Source organism: Ostrinia furnacalis, unplaced genomic scaffold (assembly GCF_004193835.3).
Source record: "Ostrinia furnacalis isolate ACB-3 unplaced genomic scaffold, ASM419383v2 OfSCF6535, whole genome shotgun sequence".
Taxonomy (NCBI): Eukaryota; Metazoa; Arthropoda; class Insecta; order Lepidoptera; family Crambidae; genus Ostrinia; species Ostrinia furnacalis.
In genome coordinates, this window is record NW_021136774.1 from 366,064 (window position 1) to 391,066 (window position 25,003).

Below are 25,003 nucleotides of genomic sequence, written 5' to 3' on the forward strand. Positions count from 1 at the left end.
AGCGTACGTCAGCTATTTTGACCAATCGTATTGCAGAATCAGAAACGCGTCTGGATTGGAAACGTTAAAAGTTACCGTAATCGGGGCTCAGGTCACTGTGAACGCGCCTTAACTTTAACATGTTAATACCTCATCGCTAATAGTGATACTATGACACCTAAGCACTTGTAACGATTTCAACGAAAGGAAGATAAGTTGTTGGGTAGGTTTATTAACAACCAGATATAAAATATACCTAATTTATTAAGAGTAAACATCATAAGTTTAAACCGCTGTAAGTGATTGAACTTTGAAGGCCACGGATTAATATTTATCGCAAAATTTCGTAAAACACTGCGGACCGAGGTCCACTCATACGTGACATGATATAAAAGCCTAAGGTCCGATTTTTGAATTGAGATTTTATTTATTTATTTATTAGGTACACCAACGAACGGTACAACAATACACAATATGTTAAAAAATACGCAAAATATTAAGCTAATTGCACACTTGCAAGAAATATAAGTTGCTGCTTAGTTAGTTAGCGTTAAATTTTTTATGATATAGAGTCGGTTGCTGTAGCCTTGAATTTGGGTAGGGACATGAAATGCACGTCCAGGGGACCACTACATTTATTGTAGACCTTACAGATCCGACATATTAGTAGGGAATTTAGTGCAAGAACCCCTCCACTTTGGTATAGAAGGCTCATTTTTGCAACAGTGGTTCTTTGGGTGCTCCTGAGTGGATTTCCGTCGGTAGACATCGGGAGCCCCCCCTGTGGTAGCAGGGGGAGGGGGGGCAAGTTTCCTTCCGCCGCGCTTCACTTTAAGGCCCATATCTTCAAAACTATGGGTACTAGGGCAAGTGTGGTATCATTTTCGGATAATTAAAGGATGGCGAATTCATTTCTAGAACAACCTTTTTGCCTTTTCATACAAAAAAATTGAAATATTGAGTAAAATTCACAAAAACCAAAAAGTATTTTTTTAAATAAACGTCGTTTACTTTTAAACCACTGGAGATAATCTAATAAAAAAAATATGACCTGAAAGCTACATTTATCAGGATTATAAAAATATAACATTGTATGGTACTTTTTTCCCAAAAAGTAGGTGAAAAAAATTTTTTCTTCAGGACACAGCGGGCGAATTTTATTGCGCATCGGAAAAAAATATTTATTTTATCCATGAATTCATACTATTTGGTTCATAAGCAAGCAAGGATTATTATTTTAGAATTTATTTAGAGTTGCTGGCACATCAATCTACCATAATTTGTATTTTTTCGTCAATTGATTTTGAACTCTATGTGTGAGACATAAGGTTGAAAATAGCTTAAATACATTTTAATATTGAAAATATCTTAAGAAGAAAGCACTATATGTATAAAGAACTTTAATTTGTCTAAACGTCTTAATGATTATTATTATTTTAATTAACAGTTTTATTTCTACATACAATTGTACCAGTGATTTAACGGAAAGGTAAGTGTAAGGAAAATGAGGTTTCACAATCATAGTACAGGATATATTTTTAGCACAAAGGTTACGGCTGTGACCGTTTTAGTTGTTTTTTTCAGACAGCACCAGCTTCTGCACTACTTCTTGCACTTACATCTCACCATTTCCAGGCAAGCCTCGGCAGCTACGGGAAAACCGGTCCATGTAGGCTCCATCTTGCTATCGGCTCTGGTCCACCCCCAACCAGTCGGGTAAAGGGAAGACTGAGTCGGTTGCTTGCAACTAATCCTATACGCGAACCCCTTGGATTTATCTAATAAGTAAGTGGATAGATCTTGAACAAGGGATGACTAAAAAGAGGACCAAAATCCCAACAGAACAGCCTAATCTGGTTTACTGATAGCTCAAAGTCACGAAGACAAAGAACGCCCCGGGTGCCAAGCATCAGAGGGTGACACATGTCGCACAGATTAGTACTCACTGGCGCATCTGCATAACAAGTCTGCGGTCTATGTCATTGTCTTTCAATCTTGGAATCGGTAGGTAACCCCAAAATCGTGGGGGTTACCAGAGGGTGCCTTAGGACTTACGCCGCCACTGTAAAGATGGCCTTGGGAACGGGAACGGGCGACTACTTTACAGTAGTCGTGTTTACACACTTCGAACATAGTGATCGCTTAAGGAGGTTTGCTACAGTGTTTCAAGCTGAATTCTACGCTATGATATGTGTGCACTAAAGAACAGGGGTGTAAAAAACGCAATATTTACATCCTGATCCACAGCCAGCAAGCACTCAAACAAAAAGCCATCGCCTCAGTGAAGGTTGAGTCTAGAATTATTCTAGATAGATGAACAAACTCGGAAGGCATGAAAGTGTCCCTGATGTGGGATACCTGGACATACACGGATCAAATGCAATGGGAGAGCCGACAGTCTAGCGAAACTAGGGTCAGAGGCGATACCTATTGGGTCAGAACTGATACTTACCTTTATCTAACGGCATACCTCATGGCCATAATATGGCCATATGGCCACTGTGCTTCTTGGATATCCAAGAAGCACAGTGCTAAATGGAAAAGCTCCAACGATATAAGATAAACCTCTCCAAATCATTCCTAAAGGGAAACACAAGGTCATGGAGAAAACTCATTAAACGGAAATAAAAGGTACCTAAGCCCAAGCAATTACTGGTACGCAAACTGGGCATTATGGAACGAACCACATGTCCCACAAAATAGGCCTACCAACAGAAGACAGCTCTCGAGCATGTGGAATACATGTGGGGTCCATGAATCAATACTGTAAGGATGGGTCTGCTTGGGTCAGCATATCCGGCATCAAAAGACTTAGAAGGCTTTCACTCAGACGCTTAATTCACCTAATGGATAGGATTTTTTTGGATGATAGGGAATAAAAAAACGGAGCATAAAGATCCTAATGGGTCGCTGTGGACTACGCTTAGACCTAGCTTAGCTTAGGCCCTACATAAGATAACCCAGACATCAGCAGCAGCTTTGTATCAGCCTTGGCTACTGGCAGTATATCAAGGGATTCGCGTATAGGATCAGGTGCAAGCAACCGACTGGAGTCTTCCCTTTACCCGACTGGTTGGGGGTGGACCAGAGCCGATAGCAAGATGGAGCCTACATGGACCGGTTTTCCCGTAGCTGCTGAGGCTTGCCTGGAAATGGTGAGATGTAAGTGCAAGAAGTAGTGCAGAAGCTGGTGCTGTCTGAAAAAAACAACTAAAACGGTCACAGCCGTAACCTTTGTGCTAAAAATATATCCTGTACTATGATTGTGAAACCTCATTTTCCTTACACTTACCTTTCCGTTAAATCACTGGTACAATTGTATGTAGAAATAAAACTGTTAATTAAAATAATAATAATCATTAAGACGTTTAGACAAATTAAAGTTCTTTATACATAGGTATAGTGCTTTCTTCTTAGGGGGCGTCCATTAATTACGTGAGCCAATTTTGGCTAATTTTTAACCCCCCCGCCCCCCTTGGTGAGATTTCATGAGATTTTTTCAGACCCCCTCCCCCACCCCCTAATCTCACGTGAGATTTTCCAAAATGCCTATTTGCAATGTAAATGATATAATACATGCTTCGAAAATATAAAAAAAATAACTCTTAGTCCAATTTTAACTATTAGTTTACATTTTGTTATATTTAAGCATTGGTAGCAAACCGCGGATCTAAAAACTGTGCCTGTGTTCACAAAGGCAGACTGAGGATTTACTCTGTTTGTTGTGGAAAAAAATTACGTGATATTTCTCGACATCCCCCCTCTCCCCCACGTGAGATTAAGTGAGTTTTTTCTGGACCCCCTCCTCCCCCTAAAAGTCTCACGTAATTTATGGACGCCCCCTTAAGATATTTTCAATATTANAAGTGCAAGAAGTAGTGCAAAAGCTGGTGCTGTCTGAAAAAAATAACTAAAACGGTCACAGCCGTAACCTTTGTGCTAAAAATATATCCTGTTCTATGATTGTGAAACCTCATTTTCCTTACACTTACCTTTCCGTTAAATCACTGGTACAATTGTATGTAGAAATAAAACTGTTAATTAAAATAATAATAATCATTAAGACGTTTAGACAAATTAAAGTTCTTTATACATAGGTATAGTGCTTTCTTCTTAAGATATTTTCAAAATTAAAATGTATTTAAGCTATTTTCAACCTTATGTCTCACACATAGAGTTCAAAATCAATTGACGAAAAAATACAAATTATGGTAGATTGATGTGCCAGCAACTCTAAATAAATTCTAAAATAATAATCCTTGCTTGCTTTTGAACCAAATAGTATGAATTCATGGATAAAATAAATATTTTTTTCCGATGCGCAATAAAATTCGCCTAATCCTGATAAATGTAGCTTTCAGGTCATATTTTTTTTATTAGATTATCTCCAGTGGTTTAAAAGTAAACGACGTTTATTTAAAAAAATACTTTTTGGTTTTTGTGAATTTTACTCAATATTTCAATTTTTTGTATGAAAAGGCAAAAAGGTTGTTCTAGAAATGAATTCGCCATCCTTTAATTATCCGAAAATGATACCACACTTGCCCTAGTACCCATAGTTTTGAAGATATGGGCCTTAAAGTGAAGCGCGGCGGAAGGAAACTTGCCCCCCCTCCCCCTGCTACCACAGGGGGGGCTCCCGATGTCTACCGACGGAAATCCACTCAGGAGCACCCAAAGAACCATTGTTGCAAAAATGAGCCTTCTATACCAAAGTGGAGGGGTCTCCATACAAATCATTGCACTAAATTCCCTACTATATAGGGTTTTTGGGTTGAGCGTGCTCATCTTCTAATAAAGTAAGAATCCTTTTATATTGAACTAGCTTTTGCCCGCGGCTTCACACGCGTGAAATTTCGTTTGTCACAGATCGTCATAAATTATAGCCTATATGTTATTCTGGATTATGAACAATAATACTGTAAAGTTTCATCAAAATCCGTTCAGTGGTTTTTGAGCCTATTCATTACAAACATACAAAAATAGGTACAAATCTTTCCTCTTTATAATATTAGTGTAGATAAATTTTTGAGGAGAAGATGAACACGCCTAAGCACAAAAACTATTCAGAAACCGTACCTACCTAAGTAGTAAGAACGAAATGCGTTTTCCACGACAGCGATTAGTAATCTCTGATGTCGGGTTGTTGACATGCGCTCACATAAGTGCATGTAGAAAGTGACCTCCATTCATAGTGCTCACTGCATTTGATGTACGCGTTATTGTTTCACGTATCACTTTGTTTTTGTACGAAGAAAGCGGTAAAACTTGGCATTTTATGGAATAGCAACAACTTAGACGTCACTGCCATTTAAATCATAAAACAAAAGGCTTTTTAATGCATTGTTTACGATGATTGGCTAGTCTGTCAGCGAAAACTGTAGTAGTAAGACCGACTAATACAGACACCAAAATACTGTCTGTCAGGTGCTTGGTCATCTACGAGACGTGAATAGAAATTATTTTTTAGTTTAGACAATTACATATTAAAATAAATACATTAATTAATCACAGACAAAATTATGTTTCTAATAGAAAAAATATCACAAAAGGTGGTGGGTGTGTCACTTCACGTCACGATATTGAAATTAAATTAAATATAATTTGTTTTTGTGCCTAAAATTATTTCAAAATAAAACAAATAAAATAGAAACCATTTAGTTTATTCATGTAAATTACAGTCCATTACTTGTACCTATCACACACAACGCTTACGGACGAAAATAAAATGCATCGAGACAAACAATATATTATTTAATCTACGGCGCGCGGGCGCTTATTACATAACGCCACCCTGGGCCATGCTCTGAGCTACGCTATGATATTGCTCTGTAAACTCATCTGCACAGGAATACGTATATTTCTATAATGAACCTTATCTGCTTGTAATAAATTACAATGTCTACATACAAGTTAATTTATTTCTGTGCAGCTGACTATACAGTTTTTTTTATCTGAAAACTATACATAATATTATTATTAATCCTTCACAATGGTTTCTAAAAGACAAGAATGCGTTTTTCAAATTGAGATCTCATTTCAGATTCACAAAACCATCAATTTAAAATTTAAAGGATTGAAGAATGAAAAGCAACATTTCATTATTTACAATGAAGTGTAGGTACTTAAATACATTATATTTGCGATAAAACCTTGTTTACAATAAGTACAAAAGGAGCATGACCCATTATCGTGACACATACGAGAACAAATGTATTAACTACATTTATACAATAATAAATACATAGTTTAAAGCTTAATTTTGGTGCTCGCATTTCAAACTTCACTGTATTACATTATAATTAACATAAACGTATCAAGTAATTTGATAAAAGGGCTACTTAGAAAATAATTAAACATAGCTGCTTACAGTTTCAAATGCGAGTCCAAAATCCGGGCTAATTAATTATAAATATTTATTCGTCAATCGCTTAAAATTTAAGATCGCAAAGATATCTTACAACCGGTCCTCAATGCTTAAAAAAATGTTAATAAGCACATTTACAATTTTGTTCACACCCGTAGAACTCGGGGACCATCTAATATCATTATGGACTTTGTATTTAATGTAGAAATATAAATATTGGAATTTCTATCATTGTTTGTGAGTGGAACTTTAGACCTTACTATGGTTCGGTCAAGATCCATAATGGTGTAAATCAGTATGTCTTAAATCACATCAAGCTTCGTAACATCTAAATTAGCTAATGACATACAATATGCGTGTGCCCGGCAGTGTACCGGCCAAGTTGTGTATATATTTGATCCCAACGGTCACCTACGGGTTTTGTTAACGAGTCAGTGAGCTCTTTGGTAGAAACTAGATTTATATCGAAGCTTTCAAGTAGCCAAACACCCACGTATCTAAAACTGATGTATACCTGATTGTATAGATAAAGAACTTCACGACATAGAAATGCTTATTACTTGTAGTTGCAGCCGTGCTAAAGGCACATTTCACGTGGGATAATACTTGAAGAAATGAATACTTAGATAATGGAATGTTCTGTCCACTTAATGACAAGTATATTGTTCAGTGTGTATTAAAATCGCAAATGTTTCACAACACACAAAGCATACTGTTATCTACATATTTTAGTCGATTTGGTTTACAATCGACTATGTTCTTAGGAATATCGTAGGTAATTTAAATAAATGTATTTTATTTATGTCTATACTGTAAATTAATAAATAAAGGAAATACAATAAGATTGTAAGTGTAAAATCAGAAATAAGGCTATCACAAACAAATTAGTAACATAAACAGGTACGAATAAATAATTTTAATTTACTGTATCGACATAAACAAAAACATCGAGATATGAATTTAAATCGGACAATCGGTAGTTGACACCATCAACCAAAAGTTTCATTTCATAGATGATTTCTTGCACACAAAATTCTAGGCTTGAAAACCACAACAATAGAAATGGTAACAAAATCGTTTTTACATTTACTTGTGAATTTTGGGAAAACGCGATTTCGCCAATGTCACCTGTATCTAACGCCCGTAGTCACAAACGATGCTTGCTTAAGTGAGGCAGCAAATCGAACGCACAGCGTTGAATAAAGCTCTGTGATTGGTTCGCGTGTCACCCTGTGCGTCCACGCGCACTGTGACTCATAGTAATGTTAAAATCGAGCCATCGAGAAACGTTAAGCCGTGAGTACATAATGTAACTCATTAATAAACGTCGCGTTAAGACCCGTGTCTTACTATTTTAATTGAAATGGAACGCGAAAGTTTAAAATCATATTAATGTTTGTGAATACGGGCGTTAGATTCTAAACAAGTGTTAACAGAATGGTGGTGTCAACTATCAAATTCTACAGCGATTATTGTTGCCGATTGATAGTCGACTATCGATAGCCAAACTATCACAAGACTATCGATTGGCCTATCGATAGTATCGATACTGTCGATAACTCAAAACGAGGCAATACTATTGAATTTGCGCAATACTATCGATACTATCGATAGTACTGTTGCTCGTGAAGAATAAACTATCGATAGTATCGTCGCTTTTAAATAAAAAGCTATCGATACTATCGATAGGCCTATCGATGGAGAAGGCTTTTTCGAATGAAAACTATCGATAGTTTTACTATAGATAGTTCGGCAACACTAACAGAGATTGGGAACAAGAGCGGTGGACAGAACTGATGTGAAGAATACCTGCGTAGCGGGAGCTCACTCCTTGCGCGGTTTGCGCTTGCGTTGGCCGTCTCCCGCGCCTTCTGCGTCTACCAAAGGCGTGCTCTGTGGAAATGATGGTTGGTTACAACATGCCTGTTTGGAATAAAAAATGTAGATTGGTTCTAAAGCCTGGTCCGTGAGCACGTAGAATCCCGTCCAATGACCCCAAGCTACCCATCCCTATCGCTCGCGCGTAATTATGTTGCTGTCGCGACTGTGCGACGGGCGCCCGCAGTGAGTGTGCGAGCGCGACAGCAACATAATTACGCGCGAGCGATAGAGATGGGTAGCTTGGGGTCATTGGACGGGATTCTACGAGCTCACGGACCAGGCTTTAGCTCTAAAATACAATTTCTCTTAACTCTGCTTACATAAAATAATACATAGGTTACATATTCAGAGTGGGGATCCTCCATCATCGCATCAGATCCTTGAGCTGCATCTACCATACTTAAAGTATCACATCTCCTTACCTCAGTGGTATCAGGTCCTTCCAAGTCTGCTTTGCTGGCGGTCTGCTCGGGATCCTCCAGCTCGGCATCCCCTTCCCCTTCGGCCCCCTCGCCCTCCCCTTCGGAATGGGGATCGTCCTCCATCATCGCATCAGATCCTTGAGCTGCTACTAACAATATATCCCATTTCCTTACCTCAGTGGTATCCGGCCCCTCAAGGTCCGCTTTGCTGGCGGCCTACTCGTGTCCCCTTCCCCTTCAGCCCCGTCCCCTTCCCCTTCGGAGTGGGGATCGTCCATCATCGCATCAGATCCTTGAGCTGCTTCTAACAATATATCACATCTCCTCACCTCAGTGGTATCAGGTCCTTCCAAGTCCGCTTTGCTGGAAGCCTGCTCTTGCTCCTCCAGCTCCTCAGCCTCGGCTTCCCCTTCCCCTTCAGCCCCGTCCCCTTCCCCTTCGGAGTGGGGATCGTCCTCCATCATCGCATCAGTCTTTTTAACGTCTGCGTCCGAATCCTGTGGTGTAAGGGTACAGTGAGTGACAGCTCATGATTGTGTCGAAGCTTGTCTTGGTAATTCTCGGTAAAACTTTTGATATGTTATGGATTCGCAATAGGTGTTATTTTGCAATAATTATGTGCTATAAAGTTTACAATTTTATATCTATGCAAAACGTTCATAAAGCAATTTTTTGTAAACTGCAAATTCTATGTGAGATGAGATATTTTATTTCATTATAATATTCTTCTACTACATTGAAGAAATCAGCAGAAACAGAATCTTTAAAGTGTCTGGTCACAGAACTATTCCGCATCTTCAGACTGAATGCTTTTAAGCGTTTCAAGGTCAAGTTGAAGCAAAAAAGTTGCAGCAGAAAAGGGGTACCTACTAATATCAGAGTCCTTACAGCATTACAAAACAAAGTCAATCTTACCGATCTCGGTCCGCAGCAGAGGTAGGCCACTACGCCGACAATGGCGAAGGAGCCAAGTATGGCCACCGCGTATAGCCAAGGATTAGCTCCCGCCAACTGCAGTGCCCGCTCCACCAGCGAATCCTGCGGATAGCGGCTACTAGTACTCTAGCTCTAGCTTACTTTCTTCTACTATTTGCTACTACTATAATAACGTATACCTTTATTTGTCTTCTGTCATTCGTTGTGAAAAGGGACCTCTTTAGCGAGGATGCAGATGTAACCGACATAGACGGCGATGAAAACCTTACAACCTTATTATGCAAACTGTTGCCTTATAATAAATCTAGCGCGTAATTAGCCACATCAGCCGATAGTAAAAGAGCCTCTTTGAAACGGGACCTCTCTGGCGCAACTAATAAGGTAGGAGACAACGGGGATAGCCACGTAAACAGCGTAGGCCACCCAGTAGATAGTTAACAAAACTAGCGTATTAGCAAAAATAAAACAATAGTTTCAATATTGTCTAACTGACACTCATAAACATTGTATGCAGCCGATAGAAAACTGACCGATAGAAGAATGATCTAGCAGGTAAATTAGCCATATTTCACTTCAAAAACTATAGTGTCTTTGTTTTCAACGTGAGCTCTCCGAGGCGGCTGACGAGGTTGCGACGTACTCGGCGTAGGCCGCCCAGTAGCCAGGGGTTGCAGTTCATGGCGCGGCATGCGGCCTCAAGACTGTTTGCTAACAACGCGTGTTGTATATCTAGCGACTACTGACAGTACGAGCCCAGTTCACACGCGACCTCTCTGAGGCGGCTGACGAGGTAGGCCACGTATGCGGCGATAGGGATGGCGACGTATACTGCATAGGCCGCCCAGTAGCCCGGCTTGTGGTTGTGAGCTAACAACGCGTGTTGTATCTAGCCGACTACTGACAGTAACGAGCCCAGTTTACACGCGACCACACGGCGTAGGCCGCCCAGTAGCTCGGCTTGTAGTTGTGAGCTAACAACGCGTGTTGTATCTAGCAGACTACTGACAGTACGAGCCCAGTTCACACGCGACCTCTCTGAGGCGGCTGACGAGGTAGGCGACGTAAGCGGCGATGGGGATGGCGACGTATACTGCATAGGCCGCCCAGTAGCCCGGCTTGTAGTTCATGGCGCGCAGCATGCAGCCCCATTGTTAAAGCCCGGTCTGCGAGCACGTAGAATTTTGTCCAATGACCTCAAGCTACCCATCTTTATCGCTCGCGCGTAATTATATCCCTCGCACACTCACTGCGGGCGCCCGTCGCACAGTCGCGACAGCAATATAATTACGCGCGAGGGATAAGGATGGGTAGCTTGGGGTCATTGCACAAAATTCTACATGCTCACAAACCAGACTATAGCTAACAACGCGTGTTGTATCTAGCCGACTACTGACAGTAACGAGCCCAGTTCACACGTGACCTCTCTGAGGCGGCTGACGAGGTAGGCGACGTAAGCGGCGATGGGGATGGCGACGTATACTGCATAGGCCGCCCAGTAGCCCGGCTTGTAGTTCATGGCGCGCAGCATGCAGCCCTAGTGTTACAGCCCGGTCTGCCAGCACGTAGAATTTTGTCCAATGACCCCAAGCTACCCATCTTTATCGCTCGCGCGTAATTATATTGCTGTCGCGACTGTGCGACGGATGCCCGCAGTGAGTGTGCGAGCGCGACAGCAACATAATTACGCGCGAGCGATAAGGATGGGTAGCTTGGGGTCATTGGACAAAATTCTACGTGCTCGCAAACCAGACTATAACTAACAACGCGTCTTGTATCTAGCGACTACTGACAGTAACGAGCCCAGTTCACACGTGACCTCTCTGAGACGGCTGACGAGGTAGGCAACGTATGCGGCGATAGGAATGGCGACGTATACTGCATAGGCCGCCCAGTAGCCCGGCTTGTAGTTCATGGCGCGCAGCATGCGGCCCCATAGCGTTTGCTAAATTGTATTTATTTTACAGTAGATATTTTGTCCAAAAGCTAGTCGGATGGAATTACTTTCTGCTGAAGACATGACACAGCATTATAGCGAATTTATTATTTATTGCTCTTGTATACAACTTGTTCTTTAGTTCTTAGTTGCTTGCACTTTTTTATTGTCACATGAAGTAAACGACAGCGCACACTGGGTGACAATTGAAGCGACAGACGCGGCGCGCGACTTGTCAATTTAATATGTTAGCTGTCGTCGCCACAACGCGCGGACAAGCTAATATGCGTTTAGTGGCCGCGTCTAGTCGCCAAGTGTGCGCATTCGCTAATTGGAAATATGGACGCTAGTGTCTACTTTAATTTTTTAAATAATAGAAGATTACAGACTAGTATTGCTGTACCTATTTGATATCACTTCGTACTTTCATTTGTTCTTGACAGACAACTAACATTGATCCAATCAAAAAATTCAAACACATTCCCAACACGAGGCACAAGAGTGCCAATCAAATCTAAACCCAATATCAACCACAATAAAGTATACAATCCAAACTCACCGAGTCCCTGGAGATCTTGGCGCGCTTGAGGTGGAAGGTTTGCTGCGCCCACGCACGCGCGACTTCAGCGTCATCGGTCACTAGTAGGTTGTCGAACAGCAGCATAGGAGACATGGACCATAGCTCGAAGCCTACGGCGTGCTGGGAATAAGGAGTTGTTGGTTCGTTCAAAGATGTTCACTATTGACCAAATGATTCCTCAAGAAAAAAAGCCTGGTCCGTGAGCACGTAGAATTTTGTCCAATGACCCCCAAGCTACCCATCCTTATTGCTCGCGCGTAATTATGTTGCTGTCGCGCTCGCACACTCACTGCGGGCGCCCGTCACACGCAGTGAGTGTGCACGTCTCACCCGTCGCGTATGGGTAGCTTGGGGTCATTGGACAAAATTCGACGTGCTCGCAGACCAGACTATAGACTAAGGCCTCCCCCTAAAAACGAAACAGTTCAATTAATAATCTTGGTCGGAAAATCGATTTCGACCAAGTCACACGACTATAAAACGTGCGAAGTTAAATTGTTGTTATGTTTAGGGTAGGTAAAGTTAAGGTTTCTGAAATTATTTCATTTGCTGCGCAATTTTTTTAAATTATATTTTTGTAACTCACTCTGTGTACGACCCATTAAATAAATAATATTTAAAACAGTTTGCCACTGCCTGTACTTCTTTTCTCCCACAAATATAGGGACAAGCATAGGGACTTCTTTACACAATAATAAATATTTTCAGTTTTTAACCCCTAATTGCTGTTGCTTTAGTTTCTAACGCATGATGTTTTCACCTATAATTAAGTTTGCATTTAACAAGTGTCATTTTTTATAGTTACTTTTGTGAAGCCTCAATGTAACCTTGTTGGTGATCAAATAAATAAATAAATAAATCCAAGTTTCAGTTCACGCCGTCTCCCGGCGGTAGGTATGGCATGGATAGGCCATTTTCCTGGGATAAAAATAAGAGTCATATACTCACGATAGGCGTCATACGGAAGGGATGCTCGTCCCTGAAGAAGTCCGGGTTGGGAATGCGGCGCGGCACCCACTTGCCCTTGTAGTTGGGGTTCGGGATCAGAGGCGCGCGCCAGATGCCCTGCAAACAAACATTGCGCTGGTAGCTTGAGGAGCTTTTCCAGCTTCACCGGGCAGAGTGGCGAGTACGGAAGGTACTCTAGCCGTTTAGCGATCGTCGGTGCGCGTGCCGACGAGGCCGAGTGTGGGCTTCGCGAAGCGAAGCCAAGGCTCGTCCGCGTCGGTCGCAGACCGACGTTCGCAATCGGGCCGTATCGAGCGCATAAGGCGCCCGATCAGTGGCGAACCCAACTAGAGGGTTGCCCACCGCGGTGTTGGACCAAAGTCCAGCCTACGGCGGGCTCACTCTAGTGGGCCCGATCGAGGGGACTACGGACGCGGCCTGAGGGCGCCACGGTAGGCTCGGACCTCGGCTCAGGCCGTGTCCGGGGGACGGATAGGGGTACCCATCCTTATCGCTCTCGCGTAATTATATTGCTGTCGCGACTGTGCGACGCGCGCCCGCAGTGGGTGTGGGAGCGCGACAGCAACATAATTATGTGCGAGCGACAAGGATGGGCAGCTTGGGGTCATTGGACGGGATTCTACGTGCTCACGGACCAGGCTTTAGTATAGCCCGACCAGGAACATAAAAACCCTCACCATGTTGCGGAAAACTAATGGTACTAATTTCTTTTAATGGCAACAGTAACTGAAAACTTCAATGTCACCTTGCATGTCAATAATTAAACTGTCTATTGCTGTCAAAGTGTAAACAAACTTTATTTTAAATGTGTGCAATTGATTTTGTGATCTAAATTTAATTCCGTCCACTGCTGGACAAATGCTTCCCCCACGGATTTCCACGACTGGTCCTGCGCTGCCCGCATGTAGATGATTACCGCGATTTTTACAAAATTGTTGGTCCATCAAGTAGGAGAGTGGGTTCACCACAATAGTCCAGCGGTGACAGGGTTCGAACTAGTTTCCTCGGATCTCGAATCAGCCAAGTCTGACACCTTCACCGATTGGCTATATTCACGTTTGTTTGGCATTATTGCCTTTAAAGTAGTTGATACTCCGCATCCAGATGCTACATTCACTAGGTCGTCGATTCATCAAGTGGAAGAACTAGGGTACCTTGTACAGTCAGCGTCAAATTTGCCTATAGAATAGTTCGTGATATACAAAGTGGCCAAAAAGTTGACAACACAACCTTATTCTAATTGTAACAAACAAGAACTTTTTGGCTACTTTGGGTGTCGTCGCGAACTATTTGACGCTGACTGTAGTTGAGGTTGGGAATCTGTTACATTGGAAACTAGCCCCTATCACCACTACATAAGGTGCATTGTACCTTGTAGTCGGGGTTGGGGATGGTGGGCGGTCGCTACGGCCCGCAACCAGCGAAGTCAAGTCGTTGCAATATAACACCTATTACCACTACATAAGTTGCACTGTACCTTGTAGTCCATGTTTGGAATCTGTTACATTGGAAACTAGCCCCTATCACCACTACATAAGGTGCACTGTACCTTGTAGTCGGGGTTGGGGATGGTGGGCGGGCGCCAGGGCCCGCAGCCAGGCGCGGAGGCACAGGCGGGGTTGTTATTGCAATATAGACCCTATCACAACTGCTTAAGGTGTGGTGTACCTTGTAAAGCCTGGTCCGTGAGCACGTAGAATTTTGTCCAATGACCCAAAGCTACCCATCCTTATCGCTCGCGCGTAATTATGTTGCTGTCGCGCTCGCACACTCACTGCGGGCGCCCGTCGCACAGTCGCGACAGCAATATAATTACGCGCGAGCGATAAGGATGTGTAGCTTGGGGTCATTGGACGAAATTCTATGTGCTCGGCGACCGGACTATATCTCAACGACATAACGTGCAGTATACCTTGTAGTCGGGGTTGGGGATGGTGGGTGGACGCCAGGGCCCGCAGCCGGGTGCAGACGCGCAAGCAGGGTTGTCGATAAGAGGCGCTTCCCACTCGCCGTCCATGTCCTCGTCCCAGTCAGAAGGCTTGGTCGCGTCGGGGTCTAGAGGAAAAATATTGTTCATTAATGTTTAAACTGTGGCTGTTTGTAAAAAAAACTTTAACAGGCGTAAAAACATTAATTCCGAGACGTGTGACCAAGTGGGCGTAGCGTGAGTTTACACTCGATTTCGACTGCGTAAAAAAGTGACATTAAATGTATGACGGATTGTATAGCGCCCCTAGAGGAAACTATTAAGAATTAAAATCTTCAAACATATATTTTTTAAACGCAGTCGCTATCGAATGCGTTTGACATAAACTCACACTACGCCTTCTGAACGCTGCGTTTCGGGCCCGCGATTGTAGTTTTTGTTGCAAAGAATTATACCAACCGTGCATTATGCTTATCAATTAATCTCGTAGGGGAAGCCATTTTTTTATTTTGTTAGCACTCAGCTGAAGTAGCTTGGGGACCACCAAAAACATCTAGTAACGTTTTATCTTATTCGAATGTCATTTAAATGGTCGTCTCAAACAAAGGTTACCCAAACGTACCCTCCAAACTTAAAATACACAAAAAATCTGTCACGAAATCACTATGTCACAACACATGAGCATAAGTTAGTATATTTGAATACGTACCAGGAATCATCTCGGGCTCAGCATCTAACCAGCCGTCGGGCTTGACCGCGTTCGGGTCGACAATCTGCGCAGGCGCCGTCTCGTCCCAGTCGTCCGGCTTCGACGCCGTGGGGTCTACGATCTGTACACAAATGTAATATTTAGAAAGAAAGAACATTTATTTGGAAGAGTTTAGGGAAGCCACTGAATTTACACGGCTCGAAAACGATTGGAGACGCATGGCCTACAGCAGTAGACTTCAAAGACTCCCTCCAGACTATAGACTTTTGGTAGGGCGATAGTTTGGTTAGCTTCTATTCTAACTGTATGCGGAAACGGCCGGTATCAAATCGATGACTGATGTGCGTACTTCCATACATATTCAGCACGACCAATCTGCCGAAAAAAGTCTGCAGTCTACGGGGTGTCTGTAGTCATCAAGGATGTGCTAGGCAATTTTGACCGACCAGTAATCTACAACCATACTGCACCTTGTGGATCAGCCGACGGTATCTAGAGTGTGGACACAGTCCTAGTTGTTAGGCTTCAGTTGTCGCTGAAGCCGTCTATGATGATGAAGGTAAGATGACATGAGCAAATTACTGTGTGTGTGTGGTTCAATACGAAAGTCCTCTTACCTTCTCCCTCTCATCCCAGTCATCAGGCTTGCTGTCGCTGGGGTCGTCGATCTCCTCAGGCGGGTTGACGGCGGGAGTGAAGTCCTCCAGGAGTGAGCCAGCGTTGACTTCTTTCTCGTCGACGAGCACGCTGAAGGTGTTGTCTGGACGCACGATCAAAGTGTACAGATGCGGTTCTTTGTCTTTGTAGATGTCTTCTAGGCGTTGGCTGGGGAAAAGTAAATTCATACAATTAATTTTCGGTGCAGAACTTCAAGCCGGTTTTCCCAAGGTGGAGCGGAGAAGGGAGGTGGAAATAATGAAATCGATTGGTTATTCAAAACATTTCTCCACTCTGCTCCGTCTTGGTGGAAACCGGGTCTCACGTAGCTATAAGCTAATGATTTTTGTTTTATGCATTAAACTGTCTTCCAACTCTAAAACTCATTTAGCATCAAGCCCAAGTAGACTATTTCTAAAGACTCCGCAATTCATTGCCTAGGCTTCTTGCTAAAAAAATGGTACTCGTGCCTTTTGTGAGCAGCTTTTTTTATGCATAACAAGGCAGTCATTTGACTACAATCGCACCTGATGTTAAGTGGGATGCAGTCTAGAATGCAGCTTGATGTAAATTAGTGATCAAATGGTGTCAACTACTCCTCACCTGGGCTTCTTGCTGTGCTTCTCCTCAATGGATCCATTCCTCGGGTTCTTGTGTCTGAAGATGAAGTGCAGTTTGTTGTCGTTCCCGCACTTGTCGGGCCCAAACATGATGGTGTAGGCCGTCTGGTCGTAGAACTTGCGGAGATCCGCTTTGGTGTTGGTTCCCTTTGAGAGCAGCTTGATGTAGGCACCGCCGCAGTTTTGGCCCTCCTGAAGAGAGAATAGAATAGTTGATTAGAAATAAATCATCAAACTATCGAACAAATAAATAAATCAAACTGAAGGCGAAAATAGCCCAATGGTGTCGGAGACGAACTGTAGATTCGAGGGCCTTTAGTTTTAACCCCGTCGCCGCTGGACTATTGTGGTGAACCCACAACAGTAGGTAATATTAGTAATTTGTAATCCCACCAAAAACATTCTGTAAAAAACTAGCCAAGTCTCGGTGGAGCTGCTTGTTTATCTCTAAAAAGTAATGAAATCTAGACAAAGTCGTGCCAAGTCTATGGTTCCTTACTGCGATTTCTTTATTATTATAGTTAATGTTGTGTGACTTGGCCGTTGAAGGGTACAAAACGAGGTGCTCCATGACACAATTGCACAAATCGGTCGCTAGAACCGCTACCTACCGCGCCACTTGGAAAACGTTGATTCAACAATAACCAGTCAATTGTAGGTTTAATAAAGCTGCGTATTTCAATAATACTTATGTAATTATCTTAATAAAGATTGTTCAACGGCCAAGTCACACAACATTAACTATAATAATAAAGAAATCGCAGTAAGGAACCATAGACTTGGCACGACTTTGTCTAGATTTCATTACTTTTTAGAGATAAACAAGCAGCTCCACCGAGACTTGGCTAGTTTTTTACAGAATGTTTTTGGTGGGATTTCACTTCTTTTTGTAGAAAGTGGCAAAATTATTTAACGTCGTCGTTTTATCGTCATTTTTTTACGATATTAAACACAAATAAACTCAACGACCCTTAAAATGGAGAACAAACAACGAATGAACAATTATTTAAATAACATAACCTTAGCGATCCTTATAATATAATAAACGAAATTAACGAAATGCAAATTACATAACATTCAACTTAATCGACGGGGGACTCTAGAAAGGAAAAAAATCTGGACACCGCTTGCTAGTGCTAGCGCCATCTAGTGGCGAGCGATACATGCGAACACCACGGTGCCGGAGTAGTATTGATTATGAATGTGGTTACTCCAGATCTTCGATTTTCCTAGTTTTTATAGTTTTCCCTTTATGTGGCCATTAAACCCTAACTCTGTACCAAATTTCAGCTCTCTGAGTTTACGGGAAGTACTAGTTCTATTTTGATGATTATCAGTGAGTGAGTGTCGTAAATACGAAACTTTGCTTTCGCTTAACTTCGGAACTAAATGACCTACAGGCTTGAAATTTTGGATTTGAAGTATGTGATTATAGCTTACTAGATGACGAAAATTTCTGCGTTGTGGTCTTATCCAGAGGTTCTCAAATAGGGGCCTGAAAATGCGGCGAAATGGTTCCAGTAAAGGATGGTACGGCAGTGTTTGCTTCGCGCTCGACTTGGCGGGGGCACTGCCGTGCCCCCAGATTCAAATTACGAATATTCTTTCTAAATAAAAAACTAAGTTTACTTTTACTCTGGACACTGTATAAAATATTAAATTATTGATCTACCTATCTGATGGAAATTGTAAATATAGTTATTTTACAAAATAAATAAAATACAATGTTCATTGAAATGCTTCTTTGTGTCTTGGTATATTTACATTAGAAATATTATTTTCTATTTTAATAACAAAAAAATTGGCACAGTCAACCCTGAACATGTGCAAAACATTAATTCAGCAAATCAAAAATATCCAAGTTCATTGGCGTGTTAAAATAAAATCCTATTTATAAAACTCTGGAAGTCGCACTTCCGAAAGCGATGCTGGAGCGACGCCAGCGCAAGTTTACGGTGTTTACATTGTCTTCGTTCTCAGCATCTTCACTTGTCAGTTTGTAAACATGAGCGTAATGTATCGTTAGAAGCATAGAGAAAAGTAATACATAGGAAATAGAGAACCCTCTCTGTCAAATTTTTGAGCCTACTAATTGATAGCCTGGTGTTAAATTCCCTGTACTTAACCTACGTACGTAACGCTCACATACATACATAGTACACGCACACATACATACATAAAGTCCACGCACCCATACACACAGTTCACGCACACATAGGCCCTCATAACCTTCAAAGAATTATTGTTTTTATGATGTACAATGTAGAATTTTTTCAAATCCATTATTTTGAAAATATTTATCTTTATGGTGTACGTATTTTCAAAACAATGTATTTGGAAAAATTCTACATTGCACATGGAAATGCAAATAAGTAAACAAAAACTTTTGAATTTAATAATTTTACTTTATTTATGAACACACATAATATTATACACCAAAAGCGTCTTTTCGCAAAGTTTTCAACACTAAACACAGAACACAGCACATTGAGAAAACTCAGATCACTTGTGAACATAACAGAAAGTTTCTTCGCGATTCACGAAGGAACGAACAAAACCCCGATGAACCAGAACATAATAATTTTACTTTATTTATGAACACACATAATATTATACACCAAAAGCGTCTTTTCGCAAAGTTTTCAACACTAAACACAGAACACAGCACATTGAGAAAACTCAGATCACTTGTGAACATAACAGAAAGTTTCTTCGCGATTCACGAAGGAACGAACAAAACTCCGATGAACCAGAACAGCAGCAGGTACGAAGGAATGAACTTGAATTTGACTCGACTCTTCAATACTTTAATAGGGCCACAGAACTCATAAACGATGGCTAAGAAAACAATAATGCATTCAATTCAACCTAACAAAAACAACACCGGCCATTTTGGAGGAAAAACAAAGTTGCCATATGTTAAATAGTAATTTCTACTACTCTATTATGTAAATTATAACAAAAATGTCAATGTTCAGTTTTAAATTAAAACAAATTAATTTCATTTAAAAAAAGTTTTCACATTGTAATTAACAATATTCTCAAATATATTTTAATTAAGAAAAAAATGAAAATATGAAGGAAACAGGAGCAGCGACATCTAGAGCGTTTTAGGGTAGTTAAAAAGTATTTGAATTTATTCACCGATGTCGCTGTTTGGAAGCAAGTTTCACTTCGATGACCTTTGTATGGAAGTTTCTTCACCCTGGTTAGAAGGTATTTGAGAGCCCCATGGTATTCGCTACTCAAAAAAAAATTCGTCATGATATTTTGTAATGCCTACTTTTGTAAATAGCTCCATTGTGGTAATTTATGTACTTTTTACAAAGACGTGTTGCCTAATTTCTGGGCGATTCAATTTAATAACTACCTACTAAAACGCCTACGAGCCTCAGAAAAAACCAATGGAAAATATTTATTTTAATGCATTATTTTTATAGCCCGACCAGGAACATAAAAACCCTCGCCATGTTGCGGAAAACTAATGGTACTAATTTCTTTTAATGGCAACAGTAACTGAAAACTTCATTGATATGTCACCTTGCATGTCAGTCTATTGCTGTCAAAGTGTAAACAAACTTTATTTTAAATGTGTGCAATTGATTTTCTGAATTAAATTGCTAAAATCTTTTTATAGTCGTGAAAGAAAAGTGGTTCACAATGTGAAGTATTTATCGAAGAGAAATACTAAGGGTTCGGACAATATTTTCATTAAATAATGTTTCCGACAAAGGTTGTCAAATTGACTGACATGTTTATCGTATAGTACAGTCAACTATGAAAATTAGCTGTGGTTTGTTTCAACTACCTATTTTAAAGTTTTTTGTCACTTTGTAAGTGTTGAATTTTATGGAATTGGGAAAGAAGTACCGAGTTTGAAGCGTTCATGAGCAGACATTGTAGTTGAATATTCAAGTTCAGAATGTTATTATTGATGAATAATAATAAAATCCTACTTGCTCGATTGATGGTTTCATTTAATTTATTTAAATCAGTTTACCTATAATGTAATATTTTTTTGTTAATTTATGAAAACATTAAATTAGCCTATAATCCTGAATCCTGATACATAAAGTTAGCCTATTAATTTAATACAGGTACGACTATACCCAGTGTTGCACTATCAAATGCAATTGACGCGCCTTTATGCCAGGGTTTTTATGTTCCTGGTCAGGCTATACAAAGCTTTTACAATAATTTGTCCCATTAAAGTTACTTTATCTAGGTCCCCAGATATTTAACCAAGTCATGATAATGTTTGCCTGATAAAATCAGCTTGGTTTAATTTATTATCAAGTCTATTTGATCAAGACAAAGAAGAGGTTAATGTACTAAAACTATATCAGTAAAAGTGGTCAGTTGACATGATTAAACTATTTCTATAAAAACAAGTTTGTGAAATTAATTCGAATTCGATTCAACATGCAAAAATAAAAGATCCAACTTCATGACATAATACATTCCACTGTTTTCATGGACATCATGACGAATGGTAGTCTAAATGTTATAAATAACGATTCTAGCGAAGATATCCGACTTTTGAATAAAACAAACGTACCAAATAAATGCGACGAAATAGTTCAAGTATATGATAATGTGTGATAATGTATTCCTAGGTCTTTAGGTTTATCACACAATCAAGTTTTAGAAGAATGGCATTGGTCAATTTGAATTGCATACGTTTTACCTTCAGATTTGAGATATTTAGGTCGAAATTTAGTTTTCAATTAGGTAAATATTTATGTACAAGTTACCTACTAACATTGAATGAGAGTGATTCAGTCTTTACAGCAATACCTTGAATGTGTGGTTAAATATTTTAAAGAGGACTTCGTAAATTAATTTTATTCGATTAGTAACCTACTTTTCATTCCAGCTAAACGAAAACTTTCCAAGGGCTTTATGATGATATCATGACAACCTATTTGGAAGGTTACCTAAACATTAACTACTAATTATACTAATGTAATTAGCTACTTTCACAAACATTGGCGACAATTTTGGGTCACAACCAAAGCCTAGGCATTAGATTCTAATTTAACTAGTATGATGCAATAGTACACGCAATTTCTACGCGTAGGCGAGTACATCTCGAAAGTTATTGTATGCTAAGCCGATAAGCCAATTACTACAAGCTATACAATAACGAATACCCCTCGAACTCCGTCTTTTCAAAACATAATCGGCTTTTTTCCCAAGGATTCTTGTTAGACAATAAAATTTCATATTTCATTTCAGGCAATAAGTATAAATAGTTTATATTACAGAGATACTTTCGAGAAAATAACATTTTCCGCTCTACATGGCGCAAAATATTTAGTTCTAATACAGTCAATTAAGAAGTATTACAATGTAAATTACAATTGGTTTGCAATTGAAAACATTGTCACGGTTTAAAATGTTATACAAAAAGTGAGTCAATGCCATTACAGATCGTAATAATTGTTTAATCTCTGCATTCATAGTATAATTTCAATAGTTGTGGCTTTGGCATAGCAACAGGCATAGTTTGTTTTTAGATAAAAAACTTCATAGTGTAGTTTTAAATTTAAATCCTATTCAAGGCTACAACATTATAACTAATTACTAATTTTCTGCTTAGCCAAAAGGTTGACTGGGAGACAATAAAGAAACCTGATTGTCATACAAAAAGTTACACAATGAAGAAACCTTATGCCTAATAATTATTTCAATAAAACGATGTCAAATGTAATTTAGATTAAATCATTGGCAAATAGTGTTTACTGGTAAAAATTTATTATACTAAACCAAATTTCGCAGTGAAAGAATAAGAGATGACTCACTGGACTAGTCTCTTACTAAACACCTCAAGAACCGGATTGAAATCGGACAGATAATTGGATTATTGTTTCGCGGAAACAGATTGCCAAGTAGCAGATTAGAAAAGGAAAAAAAAAAAAAACAAAATTTCATATTTTAAAATAACATACCTGCATAGTAACTTCATACTGGACCACGAGAGGCTTGTCTTTGAACTCAAATGGCCTGTCCAGGAGTGTGGATATGGCCGCGTGCTTGGCTTCCGTGGTCAGCACCAATCCCAAGTCATCCTTCAGGATCTTCTTTGTTGGTGCTTGGATCTAAATAGAATGCAATTGGATTAGAAGGAGAAGAAGTAAAATATGGATGAGATAATCCACTGTAACTATCTTAAGTACATACTTCACTTTATCTTCAAAGGTACTAGTTTACAAATTTTTTACTATGGAATAACATTCATGTTCTTAGGTAGATTGAAACATAGAAAAGTTTAAAACTATAAAAACCTAGATATCAGGGAAGTCTTAAAACCAATTAGAAAAAAACTATTCTCATGAACCTATATCAAACAAATGTGTTGTTCTTGGACAAGATCACAAGATTATTAAAATAAGAATGAAATTTAAAACTAATTTAAAGTAAACAAAGATAAGTCTAAATCGTCACAAAATTAAATGGGCAATGCTCATTGGGGTACTAAAACCTGATTTTTTGTTTTAGAATTTTGAATTAATGATCATTATAATTTAAATTCAAGGTTACAATGGCATTTTTATTCTAATAGGAATCACTATAACATTATTCTAATCAGCATTCTATATCATAGTCTCAATGATCTCTATACAAAGATTTACAATAAAAAATGTAAATTCAGGAAAAACAATTTAGTAAAAATAAATGCAAAACTACTTACACTCCATTTGCCATCATATTTGGCGATGTTCTCATCGACACCCTGCTTCTTGGCCTCCGATTTAACCCACTTCTTCTTAAAAGCGGCTTCATCGTCAAAGTGCTCTGCGAGGAACACTTTCTTCGGGTCTATTGTCGGACTGTGGTACTGGTCATCTTCTTCGACCTACACAAATGACATAACAATCAAAGTTAATCATGAAATTATTATACTACTAAATATAAAATATTTTTTTTCAAATAAAAGTAGTTCAGTGTGAATTACACTGGTTTTTTAGTACAAGACAACTAGTATTACATTGTTTTTAGTACAAAACAAGTGTAGCTGTTGGCCTATGGTGTAAAGACTGGTAGATGATGTACAGTTCATTCAGCAATAAGGTACTCAAGTACAAAATCTTTCTGCAAGAAGCAGAGCTATCTCTAACTGTTGCTAAGTAGGTCATGTAACCTGTATCTGTATGACATGATTAATAAACTAACCTCCACAGAGATCCCATCATCTGAGTTTTCACTTTCCGCCTTCACAACCACTGCACTTCCCACTAACACCAGTAAGGCACTCAACGCTAACACCCGGTACCCTCCTCGAGCCATCTGAAATGAAAACCCCATCAAATATTTCACTGATAACGCTTACACGTCGGCCGCTAATAAATAAGTAATGCACACGCTAGTCACAGTTCCAACTTTTACCACGTCTGTTTCAAACTACAGTAGAACGCCGATTATCCGAATTAATTGGGACCGGGGTAGATTCGGATAATCGAAAATTCGGATAATCGGACATAGACTAGTAATAAAGAAAAAACGAGTTAAAAACGAACTGACACACATAGAATATACTTTATTAACTGTGTTTAGAGTTCTACAATAACGCTTAGTTGAAAAATATCTAGACTCCTGTGAGTTCCAACATGTTACAATACAACAAAACAAAAATTACTTGGTTTAAATTTTTTATATTACGCTTAGGACCGATTCGGATAATTGGCGATTCGGTTAATCGGCGTTCGGATAATCGGCGTTCTACTGTAATTCAATTAAAAAACTGCAAGAACAGTTCGAAAACCAAGCAGCTAATAGAAGAGCGCCGGAAATCGGATATCCTCAATAAAAGGGCCGGCGACCCAGCCCTAAGTCAGCTCTAATTTATTTATGAAGTTTAGAACCATAACTCACCTTGCTCTTTATTTATTACACTTATTGTTACTGTTCAACACATAAAAAAACTAGCTTTTGTGCTCGTAAAATCCAAACTAAACCTCAATGATTTTCAGTTTCCTCTGAAAAATTTCAGCCAATCAAAAACAAACAGTTGTCAAGGAAG

At 39.8% G+C, this 25,003-nt stretch overlaps 1 protein-coding gene across 2 annotated transcripts; it reads right to left on the reverse strand.

The window, feature by feature from the left end:
• Positions 1-5,626: 5,626 nt before the first annotated feature.
• Positions 5,627-25,003, reverse strand: Cnx99A (Calnexin 99A). Of its 2 annotated transcripts, XM_028317917.1 has the most exons (14): positions 24,711-24,758; positions 24,370-24,387; positions 24,157-24,270; positions 23,675-23,839; positions 22,932-23,081; positions 16,964-17,172; positions 16,321-16,528; positions 15,704-15,824; positions 14,980-15,122; positions 13,047-13,163; positions 12,078-12,218; positions 9,565-9,687; positions 8,979-9,146; positions 7,956-8,239 (listed from the first exon to the last, which is right to left on the reverse strand). In XM_028317917.1, exons 3-14 carry the CDS (start codon positions 24,268-24,270, stop codon positions 8,171-8,173), a joined length of 1,728 nt encoding a protein of 575 aa, XP_028173718.1. In that variant the 5' UTR covers positions 24,370-24,387; positions 24,711-24,758; the 3' UTR covers positions 7,956-8,170. The 2 variants fall into 2 exon arrangements, with proteins under 2 accessions (XP_028173720.1, XP_028173718.1); XM_028317919.1 differs by lacking the exons at positions 24,370-24,387; positions 24,711-24,758 and adding an exon at positions 24,856-25,003 and having other exon boundaries at positions 5,627-8,239.